General features: G+C 43.3%; 1 protein-coding gene and 1 long non-coding RNA gene across 2 annotated transcripts in view; both read left to right on the top strand.

The window, feature by feature from the left end:
- The first annotated feature begins 14940 nt into the window (after nt 1-14940).
- arpc1b (actin related protein 2/3 complex, subunit 1B) overlaps nt 14941-25728 on the top strand; it is a 42512-nt gene continuing 31724 nt past the window's right edge. Inside the window, exons 1-2 of the mRNA XM_078558609.1 lie at nt 14941-15060; nt 19965-20035. Of these exons, the coding sequence (XP_078414735.1) occupies nt 19972-20035 (64 nt within the window). The 5' untranslated portion in view covers nt 14941-15060; nt 19965-19971. The remainder of the gene's footprint in view (nt 15061-19964; nt 20036-25728) is intronic.
- On the top strand, nt 15578-16222 carry LOC144691232 (uncharacterized). The gene is made up of 2 exons (XR_013579066.1): nt 15578-15783; nt 15950-16222. It is a non-coding gene; the product is annotated as an uncharacterized LOC144691232 (long non-coding RNA).

Raw genomic sequence — 25728 nt, 5'->3', positions numbered from 1 at the left:
TCATTGGTCACATCAGTTGTGCCTGCACCTTGATGGGGCTTATCATTGCTACCAGAATATTCTGGGACTGTATTGCAGAACTCCGCCAGACCAGCCCAGGCACCAGAACCTCATTTACAACATTCCGATGGTTTGCTCCACCAAGTTGAAAGTTGCAGCATAAGTCTCATTGCACCTTCTCTGCTGCAGTCTGAGGCTGCTGCACAGGTGTCATCAGCCACGTCCTCTGCAGGTAGCCCTTGTTCCCAAGGAGCCAACCCTGCAGCCTCTCTGGACTCTAGAAGACCTGCTGACAACTACTGAGAATGTAGGAGTCATGGACTCCCTGGGAACCCAGCACTGACTTGCAGGATGCATTTGTGGTGGTTGCACACCAGCTGAACATTCAACGAGTGGAAGCCCTTGTGACTGACATAGTTGACTGCTTGTTGCCACGGAGATTTGAGCACCATGAGTGCAGTCGATGGCACCCTGCACCTGAGAGATCTGGGCAAATCCCAGTGCTCTTGCTTCCCGGCTTTCCTGATCCCAGGCAAAATGCACAAAGTTATGTGCCATCGCTAAATTGGTGTCCATGACCTCATAGATGCATTTGTGTGTGGAGGCTTGCCATAACCCACAGAGGTCACCTGTGGAGCCCTGAAAGGAGCCACCAGCATAAAAATTGAACGCCATGCTCACTTTCACGGCCACTGGCAGTGGATGCCCTCCATGTCCCCTTGGCACCAAATCCTACAGCAGATGGCAGATGTAACTGACCAGTTTCCTAGACATGCCAGCCTTTGGCGACACTGGTTCTCAGTCATCTGCAGGAACGACAAGCGCTGTCTATAGACCCTGGGTCTAACTAGGCGCCAACCAGCGACGGCTTGCTGTGGCTCTTCAGTGGCGTGCGTGGGAACCCCAGCTGCCCCTCTTCCTGAGGGTGCTGCTCCTCCCTTTCCTATTTCTCATTTCTGCCTCTCTGCGACATCATCTGAAAACAATCAGTTTCTGCACGTACACTGATTATACCCAGCTCTACTTCCCCACCACCTCTGTCACTCTCTTTTCCTTCATCTCCGCTCCCTGGAAGCCATCAGGTATGCAGCTAGGTCATCAGGTTCCATGCTCCTGATGTACTACTTCTGCAGGATGAAAGAGACGCATGGGTTAGCTTGGGTGTACTAAAAAACCTCTCTTGGTTAAGTCTGAAGGCCCCTTAATGCATCCCAGTGAGTTCTGGCCGCCACTTGGATGGCCAGAGTTTCGTGTGCTCCACGGCTGCTCCGCCCCACTCCACCTGACCGATTGGCGGCAGCTTTGCCCACTGGACTGAATGCTGTGCTCTCAGCCCAGTCGCAGGCATTGTCCTAACCTGCACTGCAAGGCTGCACTGTTAACTTGAACCATGGGGGAGACTGGTCCCCACAACTCACCTCAACCGCAGTGCAGCCTTCGCCCCTCCGCCACCACCACCCCCCAACTCGCCTCAACCACAGTGCAGCCCTTGCCCCAGCACCACACTGTCAGCCAGCTGGAAAAACGCAACTTGCCTGTGCCCTTGCCTGAATGTGTGGCGCCTCAACCTTGAAGTCCAACAGGCAACCCTCCCAAGCGCTGCACAACGTTACTGTGCACTCACTTCTGAGTTCCCCTTGAAGTGCAGCTCACCAGGTGCATGCCTTATAAATGCTGTTGTGAAATTCCCAGATGATCCAGGGTGGGGGGGATGATTCCGGCGAGCAGGGCTTATAAAAGTTATGCAGATGTATTAAAATGAAGTTCCCGGCGTGCAGTGGCAGGAAACGCCATTGACGGGTGGAGCGGATGATTGCAAGCTCATTTCATGATGTCGTGAAACTGTGTTTTGGCCTTCCCGCCATATTGTCCAATCACGCCTGCCATGACACCCGACGCCAACGGGCACGGAAAATTCCACCCATTGGGATTTACATTGATAAGTGTTAACAGAAGAGTGACCAAAAATTGCAACAACAGAAAGTTAAATTTGTGGACAGGAACTCATTTGCCTCATCATGTCTGTCAGTGCTAATAGAGGCAACAAAATCATTGATTCAGCAGCAGATAAGATGAGGTTGGGCAGAGATTAGCAGTATTACGGAGGTGGAGGTAGGTGGTCTGATGGTGGGCTCAGTAGCTCAGGTCAGGGTCAAATAGGAACCCGGGTTGCAAACAGTCTAGTTCAGCCTCAGACAATTGCCAGGGAAAGTTTTGGAGTCAGTGGCTAGGAATGATATTTGTAGCAGGAACCAAAGACAAGGGCTTCAGTCTTTCAAATATTTAATTGGAGGAAGTTTCTGCTCATTGAATACTAGATGTCGCACATGTAACGTGAAGAATCAGAGGCAGTGAAAGATTAGAGATAGGAGGTGGGGAAGTAGAGCTGGATATAATCAGTGTACGTGCAGAAACTGATTGTTTTCAGATGATGTCGCAGAGAGGCAGATATGAGAAATAGGAAGGGGCCATGGATGGATTCAAATAAAAAAGTTTGCATTAATCTCAAATTCTGCAAGGCTACCAAAATGTGTACAGCGCTTTTGGAAAGTTAGTTATCACAACTCTGTATGAGAGCCACTATTTATTTTTGTCATTAAAAGTATTCAAAAGATTTAAACTTGAGTTGCTCAATAGTAAGGACTGAACATGTGGATGTGGATAATCCAGAAAAGAAAAGCCAATTAGAAGAGCTAAAGACTGGAAGCCAACATGAAAGGTATTCACAAAAACTTAGAGACTGGAAGTGAATGAGTAATTAGAGAAGGGGTTAGTCACTAAGGAATAAAGGAGACAATCTTACAGGAGAGAATAAATGAATAATGGACTAAAAACAAAACACTAAAAATACTCAGTAAATCAGGCAACATCTGTGGAGAGAGAAAACAGAATTAATATTTCAGGTCAGTGATCTTATCAGATCTCAGTTCGGATGAAAAGTCATTGACCTGAAATGTAAGCTCTTCCTCTACACAGATACCTGATCTGCATATTTTCAGCAATTTTTGTTTTTATTTCAGATTTTCAGCATCTTCTGGATTTTGGTTCTATACAAATGAATTATGGAGCTGTTTAACACTATTTTGCCTCTAGAGGAGGCTGAACAGCAACTGATAAATATTTCAAAAGATGATCTCAAATGGACTGTGATGCTTAAAGGATGTCACCATGCCTAGATGTATTCTGGAAAACTGTATTCTGGAGGCTAGTGATATAGCAAAGGTACTAACTAAATTTCCAAATTCTTTGAAAACACAAATTGCACTAATGTGTTTGAGGCTGTCAAATGTTACACCTCTATTCAGAAAAGGAGAAAGGGTAATCTAAGTAACTAGAGCAGTTAGTTGGTAGAGATAAGAAGTGATAATATTATAAACACTTAAAATTGAGAAGTTTGGTCAAAGTTAGGGAAAGTCCATTTATTCTGGCCTCAAAGTCAGTGACAAGGGATTATGAGAACATACGACGTAGGAGCAGCAGTAGCCTGTATGCCCTATTTACTTTAGCCAGAGAATGGTGAATCTATGGAATTCATTGCCGCAGAAGGCTGTGGAGGCCAGGTCATTGAGTGTATTTAAGACCAAGATAGATAGGTTCTTGATTGGTAAGGGGATCAAAGGTTACGGGGAGAAGGCGGGAGAATGGAGTTGAGAAACTTATCAGCCATGATTGAATGGCGGAGCAGACTCAATGGGCTGAATGGCCTAATTTCTGCTCCTATGTCTTATGGTCTTATTGAGGTTGCTCCACCATTCAATAAGATCATGGCTGAACATCTACATCAACTCCATTTACCTGTCCTATTCCAATATCCCTCAAATCCCTTAATATTTATCAATCTTTGTCTTGAATATATTTATCAACTGAGCATCTGCTGTCTTTTGGGATAGAGAATTCCAAAGATTCACAACCCTCTTCATAAACAAATTTCTCCTCAATGACAAATCAGAGTATTTTCTTAATGACCAGATACAAAGAATTTAGAGTAGCAAAGGGTTTTGGATGGCTAGCTACAAAAATCACTAAAAGCTATTGCTTAGATACAAAAGGTAATCAAAAAGATAATGTCATGGCTGCCCTTATCTCATGGGGTCTGAAATACAAAGTTTGTTTTAGTTGTACAAAGCCTTGGTCAGACCCCATCTAGAGTATTGCATTCAGTTTTCAGCACCTAACCTTGGGAGGTGTAATGGCTGGAATGGGTCCAGTGCAGATTCACCAGAATTTTATACCAAGTTATAAAGAGTTAAATTATGAGGCCAGTTTGCAAAAGACTTTGCTTGTATTCCTTTTGGTTTAGCAGATTAAAAGGTGAACTAATCACTTTTTTCAAAATGCTAAAGATATTTGATAGAGTAGATGTAGAGAAGCGTATTCCCCTGTGGGGCAAATTCAGGACAAAGTGGCATCATTTTAACATTAACATTAGTCAGGGGTGAAATGAGTGAACATTTCACAAGATGAGGTAATGGAATCTGGAACCTTCTTCCCCCAAGGCTGTGTTTGCTGAGAGTCAATTGAAGTTTTCAAGATTGAGATGATCAGATTTTTGTTAGGTAAGGATATCGAGGGATACAAATCAAAGGCAGATAAATGGACTTGAGGTACAGATCAGCCACAATCTAATTAAATGACATAAACAAGCTCGAGAAGCTGAAAGGCCTCCTCCTGTTCCTATGTTATCACCCGAAAGATGGCAGTAACTTTTGTGATGGCATTTTGTCATGAATCCTATTAAGAGTTCACAAAAGAGAAAAAAATAATTCCCCGATGCTGGTGAAGCATTTTTTTAATAAATTTGTGGATTAGAAATAAAGACAACCGATTAAGTCTTGCATTCTGTAGCATCTCATTGAATTGAACCATCTTGGCAGTAATTCATACAATTAAATTCTGAAATTCTGTGGCTATTATATAGGGAACATATAGTCCTTCAATTTCACAGACTAAGGCTTTTCCAACTGGGGATGTTGGTGCAATTACAGAAGCAGACGATAAATTGACTTAAATAGGCAGATTATGAATATCTATTTATAAAAACTTGTTTCCCTATCCAATCAGCAATTTTTTAAAAATGGAATCTGCTGCAATGATAGTTTCATTTCTGTAGATGCAAACTACAAAAAATGACAGTTCCTACTGGCAATTTTTATTGATTTATCCACTTTAACTTTCTCTGAACCAATTTCCCTAATTGTGTAGTAAATAACTGGATGCAAACAATTCAGACACATACGTATCTTTAAGTGTGTACAATATCCCACCCCCAACAAGTAGAAATCAGCTTCCTTTCTACAGGGATCTGTTATCCACACTTCTCACTTTTTCAAGTTTTCGTAATAGATGAGGAATCATAACTTCTTGTACTGGGGAGAGGTGGTTTGAGGCGGTGACACAGTTGTATTGTCACTGGACTGGTATTCCAAAGACACAGGGGCCCCAGGTGAAATTTCAATTGAATAAAAGCCTGGAATGTAGAAGTCTGATGACCACAAAACCATTGCCAACTGTCGTAAAAACCCATATGGTTCACTAAAGTCCTTTAGGGAAGGAAATCTGCCGTCCTTACCTGGTCTGGCCTACATGTGACTCCAGACCCACAGTCATGCGGTTGACTCTTAGATGCCCTCTGAATAAGGGCAATTAGGCATGGGCAATAAATGCTGGCCTAGCCAGCAATGCCCGCGTGCAATGAACGAATAACATTTCTAAATGAATCGAATCAATATAAACACTAAATAGAAAACTGAATATAGAAATCCCCAAAAGATCCAGTGGTGACATGAGAATTTTTTGGCGGAATGAGTTATAATCAGAAATGCACTGCCTGAAAGGGTGGTGGAAGCTAGCTTTCGAAAGAGAATTGGCTTAATTCTTGAAAGGGAAAATTTTGCAGGGTTTTTGGGGAAGAGCAGGAGAGTGAGACTAATTGGATATCACTCAAAGAACTTGCAAAGGCTTGATGGAGCAAATGGCCTGTGTTATCAATCTACGATTCAATTTTTTAAATAAATGTCAGAACTGAAGACAGAAATCAGCTTCTAAGAAAAGAAATTCAGGTTAAATTTCAGGTGTGGCTCTTCAGAGCTGCCGCAAAGAAGCTCAATGTTGGACAACCAGTGACACTCACATCCCACTAAATAAAAAAAATCACACTGCTTGCGTTAGCTAGAAAGCAGCACTAAAGCTGTACGTCTTCCATCAAAACATAATTCTTTCAGATGGCCTTTGAAATGATTTTTTATGTTGGGATCCAAAACAGTGGATAATAGGAAGCCCTTGAACTCATTCCAAGGTATGAATTATAAGTCAGATCTCTGAAGTATTCAGTTTCTTGATGGTGCATTTGACTCTGTTTCCGTCATGCAATTGAATGACATCCTGGTGTAGGCCTGGAGAAAACAAGGGATTCCCATCATGGGCCAATATTCAAGAGCTTGAGTATCCAAAAATGCTCTTCGGACTCTTCCAGAGGTGATTCGTGAGTATGTCCATTGCTGCACATTTAAAGGTGTGAATCTTTTCATATTTTCTCTAAAACTCCAAATGCGTGATCTTCAAAAGAATTCTTATTGAGCTATGCACCCATGTAAATATTTCTAAAGCTGTCATGCAACATGAAGTTTTCTTTTCTTACCAGCTTTTAAATGCAACCTTTATAAACTCATAAGATGTCCCTTTAAGACTCTGTTCAGGAGGAACAGAGTGCTCGGGGTGGGGAGCTATTTACAATTTTATATGGACTGATGTATTTAACTCTCATTATTTTGTCATTCCCCCTTGAACTGCTCATTTATAGGATATACTTTGAAGACCTTGGCAGCAAAGAGGGTTATGCAGTTCGAACTGTAAAATCAATTTGGCACTGTGTTCTGAGATGAAGAGGAAACACGCCCGTGACATTCCTGAAGTATAACTAAGAATAACATGAAACATGTGTGGCTGTGTTTCGACAGAGGAATGGAAACCATAGGGTGTAGGAGAATGCTACTGTACTGAACCTTGACCACAGCCTAGACAACTAATCATTCAAGATAGCCATAGCTCCAAATTGCTAAACTCTTCACTGGACATTTTTATTCTTCCCTATACTCGCAAGACAAGTGGGTCTTTTGTATGAAATGAAGTTTAGACCATTTTAACAGCACCATCTTCAATTTAGGAGAACACCGAAGAAAATTTAGCATAGTAGGTAAAAGAAGCTAATGGAAATACAGGTTTATGCTCTCCCACCTCTCTCGTGTTCTGAAGTTTGTGTAGATATGTGTGTTAAAATTATGGAGCGAGCGCTTTTCATTTTTGGACTACCCCATAACCCGCTTAAAAAAAAAAGGTGGGGAAGACTTACTAATCAACTGCTCACTAGCCACCTAAAACCTCACCCAATTTCTGAGCAGTGGACAGCCAGCAATTCTGCCCAAAACAGGCACTGGGCCTACTTCGCATATTTAGATCAGCCTTTTGTAAGGCCCTGAAATAATTTTGGTGTTCCACTGGGCTGAACACACGCTCCGCTCAGTGGGACTGACGGTTAAGCAGCTAAACCAGCCGTCCTCACCACAAAAACAACATTCAGCCTGCTGCTACTCGCTCATTGCCACCACCACGGTCCCGACCCCCACATTGGCTCCCTATCTTTCCTCTCTCCCTCCCTTGTCTTTACTTGTGGCTCAGCTATGTGGAGAAGCTTCTGGATTTCTTGCACTTATTGAGCGCTGGTACCTCGCCAATCAAACTAAAATGATGCACAATCATGAAAATGGCTCACTACATCTTGCTAGTGTGGACAGACGTGCGGTGTGATTGGACATCACAGGTTTGTTCCTGTAAATGCAAAGTAATGTAGTTTCTCACTTTAATAATCTTGAGTTCATGAAATTTTAATAAGGTAGGCTGTAAAATTGGCCTTGGCAGCACCTGTTTGAGCACTATGTGTGCTGCTCAGGGACCAAAATGGCATCCAGTAATGCATACACGCTTCTGTACATTGTGTATGATGCCATCTTGCTGAGGGCATGTGTGCGTACCTAATTTTAAAAATTTATTAACAGGTTGTGGGCGTCGTTGGCAAGGCCAGCATTTGCTGCACATCCCTAATTGCCCTTGAACAGAGTGGCTTGCTAGGCCATTTCAGAGGGCAATTAAGAGTCACCCAGATTACTGTGGGTCTGGAGTCACATTTTCTTTTATTCATCCGCAGATGTGGGCTTCGCTGGCTGGGCTAGCATTTATTACCCATCTCTAATTGCCCTTGAGAAGGTGCCTTGAACCGCTACAGTCCATGTGGTGTAAGTACACCAACAGCGCTGTTAGGAAGGGAGTTCCAGGACTTTGACTCAGCGACAGTGAAAGAACGGTGATATATTTCCAAGTCAGGGTGGTGAGTGGCTTGGAGGGAAACTTCCAGGTGGTGGTTTTCCCATCTATCTGCTGCCCTTGCCCTGATTGTCTTGGTCATGGGTTTGGAAGGTGCTGTTGGAGGAGCCTTCGTGAAGCCCTGCAATGCATCTTGTAGATGGTACACACTGCTGCTACTGTGCACCAGTGGTGGAGGGAGTGAATGTTTGTGGATGTGGTGCCAATCAAGCAGGCTGCTTTGTCCTGGACAGTGTAAAGCTTCTTGAGTGTTGTGGGAGCTGCATTATCCAGACAAGTGTAGAGTATTTCATCACACTCCTAACTTGTGCCTTGTAGATGGTGGACAGGTTCTGGGGAGTCAGGACGTGATTTACTCGTCGCATGATTCCTAGCCTCTGACCTGCTCTTGTAGCCACAGCATTTATATGGCTAGTCTAGTTCAGTTTCAGGTCAATGGTAATGCCCAGGATGTTGATAGTGGGGGTATTCAGTGATGGTAATGCCATTGAACATCAAGGGGCAATGGTTAGATTCTCTCTTGTTGGAGATGGTCATTGTCTGGCACTTGTGTGGCGCGAATGTTATTTGCCACTTGTCAGCCCAAGCCTGGATGTTGTCCAGGTCTTGCTGCATTTGGACACAGACTACTTCAGTATCTGAGGAGTGGTGAATGGTGCTGAACATTGTGCAATCATCAGCGAACATCCCCACTTCTGACATTATGATGGAGGGAAGGTCATTGATGAAGCAGCTGAAGATGGTTGGGCCAAGGACACTACCCTGAGGAACTCCTGCAGTGATGTCCTGGAGCTGAGATGATTGACCTCCAACAACCACAACCATCTTCCTTTGTGCTCGGTATGACTCCAATCAGCAGAGGGTTTTCCCCCTGATTCCCATTGACCCCAGTTTTGCTAGGGCTCCTTGATGCCACACTCTGTCAGGAGCTGAGTGGCCCTGGCGGAACCCAAACTGGACATCAGTGAGCAGGTTATTGCTAAGTAAGTACCGCTTGATAGCACAGTTGATGACCCCTTCCATTACTTTACTGATGATTGAGAGTAGACTGATGGGGTGGTAATTTGGCCGATTGGATTTATCCTACTTTTTGTGTACAGGACATACCTGGGCAATTTTCCACATAGCCGGGTAGATGCCAGTGTTGCAGCTGTACTGGAACAGCTTGGCTAGGGGTGCGGCAAGTTCTGGAGCACAAGTCTTCAGTGCTATTGCCGGAATATTGTCAGGTCCCATAGCCTTTGCAGTATCCAATCCCTTCAGCCATTTCTTGATATCACGTGGAGTGAATTGAATTGGCTGAAGATTGGCACCTGTGATGCTGGGGACCCTGGAGGAGGCTGAGATGGGTCATCCACTCGACACTTCTGGCTGAAGATTGTAGCCAAATGCTTCAGCCTTATCTTTTGCACTAATATGCTGGGCTCCTCCATCATTAAGGATGGGGATATTTGTGGAGCTGCCTCCTCCTCCAGTGAGTCATTTAATTATCCACCACCGTTCATGACTGGATGTGGCAAGACTACAGAGCTTAGATCTGATCCGTTGGTTGTGGGATGGCTTAGCTTTGTCTATCACTTGCTGCTTATCACATGATGTGTGCGTTGTTGGCAAGGCCAGCATTTGCTGCCCATCCCTAATTGCCCTTGAACTGAGTGGCTTGCTAGGCCATTTCAGAGGGCAATTAAGAGTCAACCACATTGCTGTGGGTCATTACACGTAGGCCAGACCAGGTAAGGATGGCAGATTTCCTCCTCTAAAGGGCATTAGTGAATCAGACAGATTTTTACAACAATCGACAATGGTTTCATGATCATCATTACTGAAACTAACTTTATATTCCAGATTTATTAACTGAATTCAAATTGCACCAACTGCCATTGCGGGGCTTGAACCCATGCCCCCAGAGCGTTAGCCTGGACCACTGGATTACCAGTCCAGTGACATTACCACTATACCTCCACCTCCCCCATAAACCCACCAGAAGTACGCAGAGCAGGGAAATCATAACATTGGTCAGCATGTATTGCCAATTTGACCCCAGTGGTACCATTTTGAATCTCAGTGCTCCAGCAGTGTCCTCTATTAATCCCATATAACTGAAGATGTTAAGCACCCCTCCCCATGCCCCGCACCTCGCCACATCACCCCCCCCACCCCCCCCCACCACCCCCCAACCCCGCAAAAGTTGTCAACTACTTATAGATTTGTTTTTTATTAATTTCTTATGGCTGTTGCTACAATCCTACAAATGTTTAGTACTTTCAAAGTTCCATCAAGTTGTAATGGCCCACAGAGAGAGGTATGGCATGTGCTGGAAGGCCTGTTCACTGAATTCAAGGCTTCTTCACAAACCAGTTGGCACGAATGTACTAACAGGCATTTCTCTTGGAATACAGTGTGAGCATAAGACAAACAGAGCAGGACAAGCCCCTAGAGGGGGAGGGATTGGTGGTGGAGAAGGGCTGTCAGCAGGAGGGCAGAGGGAACAATTCTCCTAGCTGAACCTCAGTGAGGAACAGCATGTGAGACGTCTGTGCTTCAAGATGGGCACTATCACTGAAATCTTCCACCCGCTGCAGTCACAACAGAATGACAGAATTGTTACAGCACAGAAGGAGGCCATTTGGCTGGAGCAATGAACTTTTATGGGGTGAATTTTCATTCCAGGGTCAGGAATCCAATGGCTGGAAAATTTCTGAATCCCAACCCTGCACTGCATCCATGTCAGCCACTAATTGGCTCAGAACCGAGTTCAGCGCCCAATTAAGGGCATCAGGCACAGGCAGGAGCTAAGCATGGAGGGATAATTTAAAAGGCAAATGGCAACCATGACTGAGCTTGCCATTCCCTTTGAAAATGAATGAGCAGGGAGAGCAGAGGGCCAGCTCTCATGCCTCCCTTGAGGCCCTGATTGAGGCTGTGGTGGACAGGAGAGCTGCACTCTTCCTTCCATCTGGAAGAAACACCTGAGCGAGCCAGACCAAACAGGCATGACTAGAGGCGGCTACGGCTGCCAGATGTCCGTTGTTCCCCTCAAGTCTAAACACAGTCTCCTCGCAAAATCAAGCCTCTGAGCTATTGCGATGGCAACTCTGTGCCTCCACAATAGCAACTGAGTTTAAATACCGAGCACAAAATAAGATGGTTGTTGTTGGAGGTCAGTCATCTCAATTCCAGGACATCACTGCAGGAGTTCCTCAGGGTAGTGTCCTAGGCCCAACCATCTTCAATTGCTTCATCAATAACCTTCTTTCCATCATAGGGTGAGAAGTGGGGTTGTTCGCTAATGATTGCACAATGTTCAGCACCATTCACAACTCCTCAGATATTGAAGCCGTCCATGTCCAAATGCAGCAAATCCTGGACAACATCCAGGCTTGGGCTGACAAGTGGTAAGTAACATTCATGCCACACAAATGCCAGACAATGACCATCTCCAACAATAGAGAATCTAACCATCACCCCTTGATGTTCAATGGCATTACCATCACTGAATCCCCCACTATCAACATCTTGGGGGTTACCATTGACCAGAAACTGAACTGGACTAGCCCTATAAATACTGTGGCTACAAGAGCAGGTCAGAGGCTAGGAATCGTGCGATGAGTAACTCACCTCCTGACTCCGTAAAACCTGTCCACAGTCTAAAAGGCATGTCAAGAGTGTGATGGAATACTCGCCACTTGCCGGGCTGAATGCAACTCCCACAACACTCAAGAAGTTTGACATCATCCAGGACAAAGCAGCCCACTTGATTGGGACCCCATCCACAAACATTCACTCCTTCCACCACCGACGCACAGTAGCAGCAGTGTGTATCATCTACAAGATGCACTGCAGGGACTCACCAAGGCTCCTTCGACAGCACCTTCCAAACCAACGACCACTACCATCTAGAAGGACAAGGGTAGTAGACACATGGGAACACCACTGCCTGGAAGCTCCCCTCCAAGTCACTCACCATCCTGATTTGGAAATATATCACCGTTCCTTCACTGTCGCTGGATCAAAATCCTGGAACCCCCTCCCTTACAGCACTGTGGGTGTACCTATACCACAGGATTGTGGCCGTTCAAGAAGACAGCTCCCCACCACCTTCTCAAGGGCAATTAGGGATGAGTAATAAATTCTGGCCTAACCAACGACGCCCATATCCCATGTATGAATATAAAAAAAATCTCCCCTTTTATATAACTTTGTCACACTGCAGTCATGAGCACTAATGGCACCCTGTGTGCTCCCATCAACTATGCTCAAACTTGTTTCACACCTTTCATGTTCCCTATGCTAGCCAGTTGAAAACTGCTAACTGTTGCTCCCCATCCTCCTAACCAGCTCTACAATGAGCTCAACAAGCAATTAATTGAACCCGTGCCATTTGCCGGCTCTCTCCTTTTCACCCTCCTTTTGAAAACCTAATCACATCATTAAGGTGTCGGAAGCCTGAGGTGCCTTCAGAGTGTACGATTTTCCAGGCCCACCCTCAACCCACTTCCATGCCAGGAAGGGTGGGCTCCATGCTCTCTTCAGGGCCATGTGCCAACTTGCTGCTGGGCTCCTTCATGCTCCTTAATGTTGAATGCAGGCATTCTGGCAGGCTTCCCATCAGCATTCTTTTGTAGGCTGCCCCATCGAAGTCCTCATCTGAATCCTTTGCAGTGAACCTGTGTACAAACCCATTCTAGTGAGCTGGCACCTGTGCTATCCTTACAACCTGCTCTGTCTGCAGCGCACTCATGCCTGGTGTCTCAATCAAAACCTAGAGGCTGAGTATCAAATTTATTGCCCATAGTTTTCAACAGCATTTAGTGAGCCATTTGAGTGATATGGAAAGTTGTATCTGGACAATGATACTAAAAATTTAAACATGTAAAAGGACTACTTTTTTCTGTGCATAGACACCCTTAACTAAGCTTCAAATCCTGGAGCTTCTCTGTTATGTTGCCAAAGGCCATCGACTTCCATCTCTGCACCTTTATTCACTTGTGTGTCCCACAGTCATTAAGTTTGTCACCCGGCGAGCACTGACTGAATTCGGCCACACAGAATGTCACAGTTAAAACCATCTTCACCCCAGCCAATGTCTGTGGTCAAATTCGGTTAACGCTCGCTGGGTGACAAACTTGATGACTATAGGCGGTCGTCAATTATCTGCTCTGGCTGTCTGTTAGTTAATGTGGGGATCATTGGAGAACAATGAGGACTGAGAACTCTTGCCTCCCAACCCCTACTTCCCAACCCCCCAGTCCAGTTCATTGCTGCTGAAATCCACATTCATTCTTTCTTCATGCTTTGACTTCGCACTGGCATCATGGGCTCCACTCTACATTAACATAAATTCATTCAAAACTCTACCACTTGTATTCTGCCCTGCCCAGCTGTCTTTACTGATTTCAGCTGGGTCCCTCCAAATTGTCCCATGGTCTTCACCCCATCTCTGCAATCTTAACTATTAAATGCAGCATAAGCATCTTGGAAATATTATTATGTCTGGCAGCCCCACACCCCCAAAATCCAGTTCAGCATCAGTGTCTCCAATCAGCACACTCCTGCACTTTGAATCTCTCTTCTAAAAACCTTCCAACTGTGCAGCACTTCCTCAGTCAGCCTAAATATTGTGCCTGAAGTGGAACTTGAACTGGCAGATCATCTAACTCGGAGGCGAGAATGTTATCAATTGAGCCAGAGCTGATAACTGACAAGCACCTATAGTCATCAAGTTTGTCACCAGGAAGCATTGACTGAATTTGACCACACAGGATGTCACAGTTGAAACCATCTTCTCCCCAACCAAAGCCTGTGCAGTTAGTTGATGTGGGGATCATTGGAGAACAATCAGGGCCGAGAACCCTTGCCTCCCCAATCCCCACTTCCCCCCGCCAGGAACGGTAAACCATGTCACCAGTGCCTGACTAAAATCTGCAAAGTCAGCACGGAGCATGAATTGGATTTTCCTCCTGTTACAGGAACCCAAGTACAACACCAATATGCAAGGAGCCTCACTCCTGTATCCATTTAGTCCCACTCCCCTGCTTTATCCATAGAATCTAAAAGCCTGGAGGGAGGCCACTCATTCCTGTATGGCCTCCTTCTATACTGTTAGATTTTATGGAAGGAGCAGGACTGTGTGACTAATTAGGTAGCAGCTTCAAAGAGCTGGTAGAGGCTAAATGACTTCCTCCTATTGCTGTAGGATTCTATGGAACTGAAGCAATATAAAGAACAAAAACAACTTTTAAGATCAACAGGTAACCGCTGAATTAAAGGAGAATGTTATATCTATTTTAGTTTGCTGTAACACTTCCACTGTGGCTCACAGAGGGTTAATTAGTTTGCTCCAGCAAGTCTGTTCTCCTTAGAGTGGCTGTTGCAGTTGTATAGAGGGAGAGGAGGGGACTTGCACAACTCGACTCTGCAGTTAGAGCAGTGTGTGAAAGCAGCTGCTGAACAAGCCAGCCGCCCACATCAGGAAGTGGTCGGATCTCTCTGAGAGGAAGGGGAAGTAGGGGAAGGTTCTCAGAAGCAGTCTCGCAGCCCTTTTCTTTACTTTTCAACCATTGCACAGCCGTTCATGTTGACGGAACAGAGTCCATGAACTGAAGCAACTCCTTTCAAAAGAAAAAGAACATTTAAATTTCTTTTCAACTGCTTCATTGTGATTTTTTTTTTGTTTGCAGGTAAGTTCGCTATTTTGGGTGTCCCCTTTCAGAGCGAGGGTAGTTCACTTGTTTGTGTAAAAGTTTCTTTCGGTGAAGCTTTTCAATACGGCCGAATAGGGTAGAGCTTGTCATGAAGTGTTTGTAACTGTTTAAACTGAATCTGTAGTTTGTTCCAAGAAATTACCACAAGTTATCTCAGTGGACGCAACATCTTGCTCAGTTGTGTCTGGGGAGAGGGTATACCATGAGCCAGCTTTCTGTACTGTTGGTATTGGAGGAATCCGATCAATTGGTAGGCAGCAATTTAATATTTCCTCGCTTAAGGTGTCACTTTAACCAGGGCAGTGTCCCATATTGCAACCCTAGAACCCATGGAAGGTGGGTCCCAACTCAGTCTTCCGATCCAGAGGTGAAACTATTACCAGCTATGACACCTTTTTTTTGAAATTTTCTATGTGCTACTCTGGAAGCACTTGAGAAATATGTCGTCTTAACCCTTTGTGTGCTGAAGGAGCTATCAGTCCCTGCCAGTTGCCAGCCTGTGTGGTCTAGCGATGCACGATTGTGTAATATTACGTTACAGTTTTTAAGCTGGCAGTCATTTTATTTTTAAACTGATCTTTTGGAGGATGGAAATGGAAATTTCGGTGCTTGGCAGTTTCTATTTGCTCTGGCGTGGAGCATTAGGAAAGAATTATTTAACCAGCACTGTGAACCTGGATAGGGTTTCTTTGGAAAGTATGGCGTAAGTGGGGAGTGTTGAAGGAGCAGGAGCGATCTACTGGCGGGTGTTATAGAGATGTCTGCTGTGGCCAGCAGTGGGTTGTATAAATGGAAAGTATTAGTCAGTGGGGGAAAAAAACTTTTGTTCCTAATGTGTGTTTCTGTTCAACATTTTATATATTCTACAGCATCACTCAGCTTGTAGCACACTCAGCTATTAGAAAGCTGTGGATTCTGGTCTTAATCCTGAGATTTAAGCATAAAATCGAGGCTGACACTGAGGGAGTCTGAACTGCCATCTATGACTGAGGTGTTAAGCCAAGACTCCGTTTGCCAGCTCGGGTGGACATAAAATATCCTGTAACACAAAGTCAAAGAAGAGGAAGTGTCTTCTGCTCCCAGTGTCTTGGCAGATATGTATCCCTTAACCCACATCACAAATAAAGCTATCTGGCCATTTACCTTATTTGTGGGAGTTTATTGCACACAAATTGGCCCCCACATTTCCTAGATTTCAACAGTGAGCAGACTTCAAAAGTACTTCATTGGGGATGTCTTGGGGTTGTGAAAGGTGCCATACAAATAAAGTTGCCAATCCTCTAATATTGATCTGGAGTCTCCAGGAATTGAAGATTAGTCCCCAGGCCACTGCTGAGACCAACCAGGGAGAAAAATCCTAAAGGCATTAAGATTTTTTAAAAATGCTGGTTTTCTTTTTCCTTTTCTTAGATAATAAATGATGATGTCCAATGAGAATATTGGGGAAGGGGGATAAAAAGGCTGTTGGACTGAAAGTTAAGAGTCACCCAAATGGGTAGCCAGGAGTCTGTTGAATTCCCAGTTGACGTGGGAAGGCAGAACATTGCAGATGACTGACCAGTGGTGAAGCTTAGGGTCAGGGTTGTTGAAGGTAAGAGGTCATGTGATGAAACCTCCAGGAATACAGTCAACCAGAGTTGGCAACCCAATAAATATGCAAGACTTTGAAAGTAAAATCAAAAATGGTGGAAATTTTTAGTAGGCTGATCAGCATCTGGAGGGGAAAAATAAGAGAAACCTCAGGTGCAATCTGTCCAAGAACATTGTTGTCCTGATTCATGATCGCACTCGATATTAGCCTGTCTTTCTCAGATACCAATTGACCTGCTGTGCATTTCCAACATTTATGTTTTATTTCAGAGTTTCAGTATTCACGGTTTTGCATTATGTCAGACATGATTAATAGTCTTAAGGTCTGCCCTGGCTGGTTGGTTCTGGTGATTACTGGCAGAGTTTTTGTGTGCCCATTATTTCAGGCTCTTACTGGTGCATTATTAGCAAGAAACGTTTCACTGTAAGAGTTTCCGCCCTCTCTTTTCCTTGCACAACTTCAGCTAGTGCATTCTCTGCATCTGTCGCTGTGGGTACACAGCCAGTACAGCTGTAATTCCAATGTTCCTTACGTCATCAACCCAGATCTGGCAATACCATTCATCTATTGACAGTAAAACATATAATTGTTAATGAGTGCATTCAATCAGGACATCTTTTAAATCTGATGGGAAGTATTCTTAGCTCCTTAGGGACATTGACATGTAATATTTTGAGGCAACAGTTTTAAACAATTCTTGATCTGAAGCCTGTCTCAACGATCTGATCATTATCTCCTACCATAATTTGAAAAGATTTTGAAGCAAAGGCTGACAAAATCTGTTTTTCTAGACTTTCTTTTCTTCCAGATAATACAATGGAAAATTACACCTCAATTTAACTTTCTGCAGTTCTTTGTTTCAGAGGCTGCAGTCTTTCCCTGCTTCCAATGCTCACTTTCCTTGTTAGGAGGGTGTTTTTAAAAAAAAAAACCAGCAATAAACCGATCAACACTCTCAATGTTGTTCCTTGTTCACCAATCCAAGTATTGCTCGAACGTGCTGTGAAAGGCCCTCGGAGCCTCTCAGTGAGATAGCTTTCCCCTTTCCCCTAAGCTGATGGGCTCATCTCTTTTATTAGGGAAAAACTAGGGTACTTTTATACGTTTTTTAAAAAAAAGTTCCTAGCATGTGGGTGTCATGTGTTGTCCATCTCTGGTGCCCTTGAGAAGATGGTGGTGAGCTGCTTTCTTGAACCACTGCAGTCCATGTGACAAAGACACTTCCAAGGTGTTGTTAGGTAGGGGGTAGCAGGATGTTGGCCCAGCAACAATGAAGGAATGGCAATATGTACAAGTTCAATATGGTGCATGACTTGGAGGGAAACTTGAAGGTGATGATATCCTCCTGCACCAGCTGCCTTTGTCCTTTTTTAGGTGTTGAGAGGTAACAGATTTGGGAAATTTTGTTGAAGAAGCCTTGGAATTCAAGACTAAAATTTAAACTCAAACCTTCTGTTAAGTACACAATACCCTTGTGTTGAAGCCATTGAGATACCGACTTTATCTTCTTAAGTAAGACAGTGAAGCTTTGGATACAATTTTTGTGAGTTCTCTGATGTAACTCAATGAGTGGGGTCCATCCCATTGTTCACTAAATTTTTTTGCTTAATGAGAGAAATATGAAATTTGGCTTGTACTGGTCCAAGCTCCAAAAAGTTGGTCTACTGATTCTGTTGGAGAGAAGTAATAATATGGAATGCATTTGTTTCTCTATTAGCTGCTAGATATTTTGAATATCTTGATACTTTCATTTCGCAACTGTCAGGTCAAAATGTTCCAGCAGTCAGAATAGTTGCTAAACTAATAGCAAATACTGTATGTGAGATCATTTTAAGGTACAGAATTTGGGGCTAACCTAATGGTTTAGCATGTTGCTTAGGTGAGTAGCTGAGCCATACATTCTGCAATTATCCCCAGGTTCAAGTTAACCAACCCCAGGTACAATTGGTAGCAATGCTGCTAGGTTAGGGTGGGGAAACCCAGTCAGTGTTTCCATCCCTGATCAGTACCCAGTAACTTCGAATGTTGGTTATGAAAAGGGTGAAACTCAGCTGTGATAATCTTTGCGGTTGAATATTCACTGGTGAGGTTCTGAATGGCATTGCAGATCATAAGAACTAGGAGTAGGCCACTGGGCCCATTGAGCCCTCTCCACCATTCAGTAAGATCTTGGCTGATCTGATTATGGCCTTAATTCCACTTTCCTGCCTGCCCCATGACCTTTGATTCCCTTGTAGATCGAAAAATCTATCTAACTCAACTTTGAATATACTCAATGACCCAGCCTCCCCTGCTCTCTGTGGAAGAGAATTCCAAAGACTAACAGCCCACTGAGAGAAGAAATTCCTCCACCTCCTCCTTAAATGGGAGACTCCTTATTTTTAAACTCTGCCCCACGAGGTGAATCATCCTGTCAGCATCTACCCTGTCAAGCCCCATCTCAGATAGCATCCCTTGGATGATACTCTCACAAGATGTCACAATCTTGGGAAGGTAAAGAAAATTGGTCAGAAAAATATGTATAACATATTTGAATATATAATTTGCAGGGCTATAGGGAAAGAGCAAGGGAGTGGGACTAATTGGATAGCTCTCCCAAAGGACAGGCATGGGAGCAATGGGCTAAATGGCATCTTTCTGCTTGTATATAAAGTTAAGATGAAATGTTAATGTTCAGTACATTATTCATCTATCATTGCAAACTAACTATAAATACTAATGATTGGTATTGATTTAAAAACTGGATGTAGCTTTGAAAACAAAAGCACTTTTCCCAAGTTTACCCTATGTTGCTAGTGAGGCTAATGTAGGTCACAGCTGTGAGTGCAGAGGTCATGGTTAGGATGATAAGTGCAGCCGAGCTGCCATATAAAGGGCAAAGATTATTGTTCAGGTGTAAGACCACAAGATCAAACATGTTAATATTGCGGCAGTGGGTTCACCTCTTAGGGGTTTTACATGTGCCCCATCAGGGGTGTGGACTGAAGGCACCCATTTAGGAGTCATAGCAGAAGGAAAGAAATAGGGCATCCAATAGAAAATATTAATTTAAAAAGGTCCCACAATTGTAACCAGACATTTCTGAAAAATATCCAAATGATGGCTTTGGGAGTGTAGCAAACCACTTTTGTGCTCTGTGAGCTGGATATAAATATTTTATCTAAAGCTATGAAAAGCCCATTAGTGCATGCCAGCGTTGTTACAATAACCAATGATTTCATGCTGCTCTATTTCTGTATCAATGCATGGCTCCGGTAGCTACTAATTTCCTCCATCTGCTTTAGTTCCAGGAGAACAGAAATGTCTTACCACAGCTTCCTCCTCGAACCAATCAGCTGTCATGCCTGGAATAAAGACAGGACCCGTGAGTATTTATTTTACAAACAAGTGCAGATCAAACAGTTCTGACTCCCCGGAAATAAAGTGATTGCAATCTGATGTCCTTGTTTCAACTGCTGACCAACTTCAGTGCTTCTTAACATCATTGCACATCTGCAGAATTCAATAGCCTCAGTACTGCTTATGGGGTTCCACAGAAAGGATTGGAAAAAAGTGTTCCATTTAAATGTGTTGTTAAAGCATTGTGCTTTCACAGGCTTTGTAAAAGAGCTGCTAAGATGATAGTTAAAAAGAGAATGAGTTAAACCTAGATATTGTTTTGCCATAGACTGTAACTAATATGAAATTTGTTAGCCTGCCTCAGTACTTGATAAGCATGTCACACCCATTGTGGCTGATCCCTTCTTGTTGCGAACCAATGGAGATAAATAACCAAGAGACACAGGGGCTTTTTAACGATCCTGCAAAGAAAGTCCAGTCCAGCTAAGGCTGCAAAGTCAGGTTTTAAACCGAAAACTGCAAGAGCTAGGCTTGGAAAGAGAATTCAGGGGGCTAGTTGGAAGTTGATTTTGTTTAAGTTAAATAGAACAGTGCTCTGATGTGGTGTCACATAGCATGTTCGATATTTTAAATTGTCACTCAAAAACCGGTTGTACTGATTGAACTGAGTCTGAATATAACTGTTGCTCTGTAGCTTTGCATGTTGTGAAATGAAACAGTTTAACAATTTCATGCCTGGTTTGGTCTGACCAAGTATTTTCTCAGTTTGCCTTTGAAAAGGTTAAAGACTTGAGTATCCAATTCAGATAACAAGAATACCTCATAGTTATACCCAGGGGCTACATTATCAGACAATGAGATGTTGGGCAATATAGGCACAGGCCTAAATATAAGGCATTCAGATCAAGTATGAGAGCAATGAGCATTACTATACCAAAGAGAATATCTAAGACAAGACCCTAAACATGTGTGTGATTTAATGGAACTTGTCCCATTAGGCAGAACTAATGTACAGTTTAGAGCCCTAGTCACTAGGTTGTTAAGCATAAATTAGCCTTTAGTCCCAGCATATCATTTGTAGGGCGTCTGATCACTCTGTTTGAAAAATTTGCTCTGATTGGCTATGCGATGTACACTCCAATGTAACTGAGAGCAGTAATGACTAATCAAAGATGCCCACATGAGATTTTAACTGACAAGTCAGTCCAAGCACCTTGAAGTTGGTGAGTTACATGCTATAGGCAGCAACTTGCAAAATTTTCAAAGGCCTGCTTTGTTCAATTACTGGAGACTATTTGACAACTCCTAACAAAAAGACCCTTATGAAGGAAGCTGTTGAATTCACAGACTGAGAAATGTATGCATTTAACTGAAATTCATGGAAACAGCCTGCGCAGTGATGTAAAATCCAGATGGGTAAAACACAAGAGAAAGATTACAGCTTCAATAAATCAAATGCAGATGGATCAAGGATCACTCTGGCACTTGATGCTAACCAGGATTTTTAATCTTTGTCCCGCATGTACTCTCATACACTGTTGCAGCAGGAAACAACAGTAACTCAGTTCAACAGTTGCTCAGGCCCACTAGATTTTACCTTTCCCAATACATAATACTGCTGCACTTTGACAGAATCCCATCTCAGTGAATGCCTAACGAACCACAGCTTCCCTTTGTGGCTGCGGTGAAGGGAGCCTCGTGAACCCTAGCTAATTTTACTGATGAGGAGGTTGAAAAGTTCCATATTGCTTTTTGAGCATTTACAGTGAACTTTTTGCATAGGAAAAACCCACTTTGATACAAAGGTGCATTCTTATTTTAAAATAATCACCTCAAAATAATTTTAAAGAGAGAGCCCATTAAAACCTCTCTAAACCCCTCTATGTTGAGTTCTCATCCCTCTGGCTTTATTTGGCACATTCAATTATTTCTATTCCAAGTTTAAAATATATTTTCCCTCAGCAATGTTGGAGCTTGTCTGAAAGCAGCATGCAATTCGGCTTGCATTTGACTTGTTGAGTGGCACTGGTATGCTGAAGGATTGCTCAGGCAACTACGGAAGCATTTGTTCTAGCCCAGGCTTGTATGGTCTCGCAGTGCTAATTCACAAAAATAAATAAATAGAAGGTAGTTTGAACATGTTCAGATGGAGCTGATTTAAAGTTGTAGGGCGTCCCTCTTCTCCTCTCCCCTCTCCCCCACCACGCACCACCCCCCTTCCACCCCCCACCACCCCACCCCTGCCCCCACTCCCCCTCACCACCCCCCCATCCCATTTTGATTTTGCAAGTGTTTTACTTTCTCAGTTTAGGTCTTCCCAAAGGCCATCCACCATTCAATTGTCGTTTAGGGAAGGAAATCTGCTGTCCTTACCTGGTCTGGCCTACATGTGACTCCAGACCCACAAGGATGTGGTTGACTCTTAAATGCCCTCTGAACAAGGGCAATTAGGGGGGCAAAAATGCTGGCCTAGCCAGCAATGCCCACATCCCATAAACGAATCAAAAAAAAATTGACAACTGAGAGGGCACACAGCTGACCTACTCATATTAGGGTTGCCAACTCTGGTTGGGTGTAGTCCTGGAGGTTTGAACACATGACCTTCCACCTCCTGCAGCCATTAAAGAGTCCAGTGCAACAATCCTGTACTGTCCATCTCCTCCAATATTTTTAGAACTAATAAACAACAGTGTTCAAAGAAAATTAAAACAAACCATTTTTTAATGCCCTTATGATTGTTCCCTTGGTTGCACACAGCAGCATCACAGACACCTGGACAATCCTGGAGCGTTGGCAACTCTTATTTCATGTGCCTGTGCCAATGTGTCAGCCAATTGTAGGTACACAGTGATTAAGATGCCTTACCTGCCTATTTTACCCAGTTTTCTCCCACCTTCAATGGCTTGGCAGATCCGTAGGCTTTCATTTCTCCCATTAGAACCATGTACTACTTTTTGTTTTGTTACATTGTCGCTATCAAACTATAAATGGGGTAATTATCAATTAATATGCTGAGATTGACCCCAAAAACTGTTTATGGGTGTGGGGCGAAATCATAATGCATCATAATAGTATGTAAAGATGTTGCACATTTGTATGAAATCTGGTTGAAAATAATGAAAGAAAGAACTTGCATATAGATAGTGCCTTTCATGACCTCTCAACATTCCAAAGCACTTTACGGCCAATTAAGTATGTTTTGAAGTGCATTTACTGTTGCAGTTGTAGGAAGTGTGGCAGTCAATTTGCACACAGCTTGGTCTCACAAACAGCAGTTAGATAATTACCATATCATTTGTCTTAGTGATGTTGTTTGACGGAAAAATATTGGCCAGAATACCATGGAGAACTTCTCTGCTCCTCATCGAAATAGTGCTGCGGGCCACCTGAGGAGACAGACAGGGCCTTTGGTTTAACAACTCAGCCTAAAGACAGCACGTCTGACAGTGCAGTGCTGAAGTGTCAGCCTACCTTGTGTGCTGAACATTACCATCCTGTCTGAATTGCAGTCAATAGAATTTCACATTAACGTATTAACATGTTTGAATGATGATGTCAGAGCCACAACTCCACCTCAATAACCTGGGGAGGCACATTCTGCTCAATGTTTTCTAAACAATATGAACTATTCACTAGATGGATTCTTGCATGCGCTTAGTACAGTAGACGAAGAAACAGTACAGGGAGGAGGACAAAATCCAATATTTCAAAGTTGTTATTTACAAGTTAAAGTCTGAAGGAGTTACAACTCACGTCTAAGGTAATCTATTTTGGAGTGGTGAGACTCCCAATTTTTTTTTTAAAACCACTGAGCTCACCATCTCCAGTCAACGCAAAGGAGACAAGCTCTCAGTCCAATAAGAAAACAATTCTGCATGCAGACATGAGTAAATTCATACTGTAGTCAGGATCCCTGTCCCTTCAATATTCTGTCAGTTCAAGTGAAGGAGTCCCTGGTCTTTGCTGTGTATCCCTGTAGAGGCAGTGTGACTAAGAGTTGGTGCTGAGGGGATAATTTAATGAGTGCGCAATGTTGACTAGCAACACAAATCAGAAATTCGGGCAAAAATACGTTACAAGCCTGGAGTATTCCAATAAGTAAATGATGAGAAAATCATATTTGCCTTTGGAATTTCCTATTTGCACTGTCAAGTTTGCTGCTACAAGGATGGATTCGAGCTGTATTTATGTAGCGCCTTTAATGTAGTAATGCACCCCAAAGCCCTTCAAAAAGGCATAATAAAAATTGTGGACGCTAAGCCAAAGAACGTGATATTTGGATAATGGGTGACCAAAGGGATGGGTCTCATGGAGGTCCCTAATGGAGAGGGATGTGGAAAGGGGAAAGGGTCTAGAGAGGGAATAGCAAAGTGGGGATCTAAGTGGTTAAATGGGTGACTGCAGGTGGTGTGGTGAAGAGGGGAAGACTGCACAAGGAATTAGAGTCTAAGGAATAGAAGTTTGGATGTGGGGGATTGTAGGATGGGAGGAGGTTGCAAAAATGGAGCTGAGTACATGAAGGGATTTATATGTGAGAATGAGAATTTAAATTTGAGGCACTGGAGGACCAAGGCCAATATAGGCCAGGGAGGACAGGGTTGATAGGTGAGTGAGACTTGGTGTGCAATATCATATGGTTGTTGGATTTTTATAGGATAATGTCATACATCAATATTACCTTTGTGTGGAGATAATACAGATATTTTAGTACATTCCTTACCTCTAATACAAGTTCAAGCATGTGGACACATTGCAATGTCAGGTTAATACTCTTTTTATACAGCACCTTCCAGATACTGGCACAGATAGTAACTCACATGCAAAGGACCCATCAGGAATATGTCTTGGCTGCTCACACTAGCTTTAGAAAAACTAGATTGAAGTCTCTCTGGAACTCCAGTACCTTTATAAGATTAATCACACCATCCTAATGCGATGCCATTATGTCAATGCATCCCCCTATATTTGATTAACCTCCCTTCAATGGGTTGCTGTGTGTTTCTTGTTCATTGTGCTCACTAATGAGAAACTATCCGTTATGGTCTTCCTTTCTTATCTCCTTCAAAAACATCCATAACTAACTCTTCAAGCTGGTTAATCTGGCATTCTTGTAACGATCTGGCTAAATTTCTCATCTCTTTTGCATGTGCTGTTGGTGAGGTAATGCCCTCCACACTCCAGCTTTGTAACGTATTCTTGCAGTTAGTGCAGAATTAGTCTTTAATATATGCCCATATATTTTATATATTAAGCAAAACTTCTTGTGGCTGTTCCATCTATTCTTCCAATGGGCAGCATAGTTTCTTTGGGTGAGTATGCAGGATGGGAAGCCAGCAAGGAACACCTTGGATTAGGACAGTCTGGGGGCGACAATGAGGGTTTCAACAGCTTGGAGTTGCAAATGAGAAATTATTCTCCCAGCACCTGTGGGATGCAAATAGACATGAAAATCCAGCAACCTATTAGGGTATTAAGGTCCTGCAACTTCTTTCCTTCAGTTTCCAAATTTAAATATTTAAATGGAGGACAATTAAACAGATCACTTTATAATATCTGGGCCGCTGATTACAGCACAAGATTCTTACAAAAATATTTTATTACAGAGGTGAGGAAAAGGATATGCATTCATAATGCCCCTTTCAGAGCCTCAATGCCCCAAAGGCCTTCACTATGAATGAAATACTTTTTGAAGTATAATCATTGGTGTGATGTAGGAAA

This window comes from Cetorhinus maximus, chromosome 15, assembly GCF_964194155.1.
Source record: "Cetorhinus maximus chromosome 15, sCetMax3.hap1.1, whole genome shotgun sequence".
Classification (NCBI taxonomy): Eukaryota; Metazoa; Chordata; class Chondrichthyes; order Lamniformes; family Cetorhinidae; genus Cetorhinus; species Cetorhinus maximus.
The sequence above is the reverse complement of the archived record's forward strand: the minus strand, read 5'-3'. Positions and strand labels throughout refer to the sequence as shown.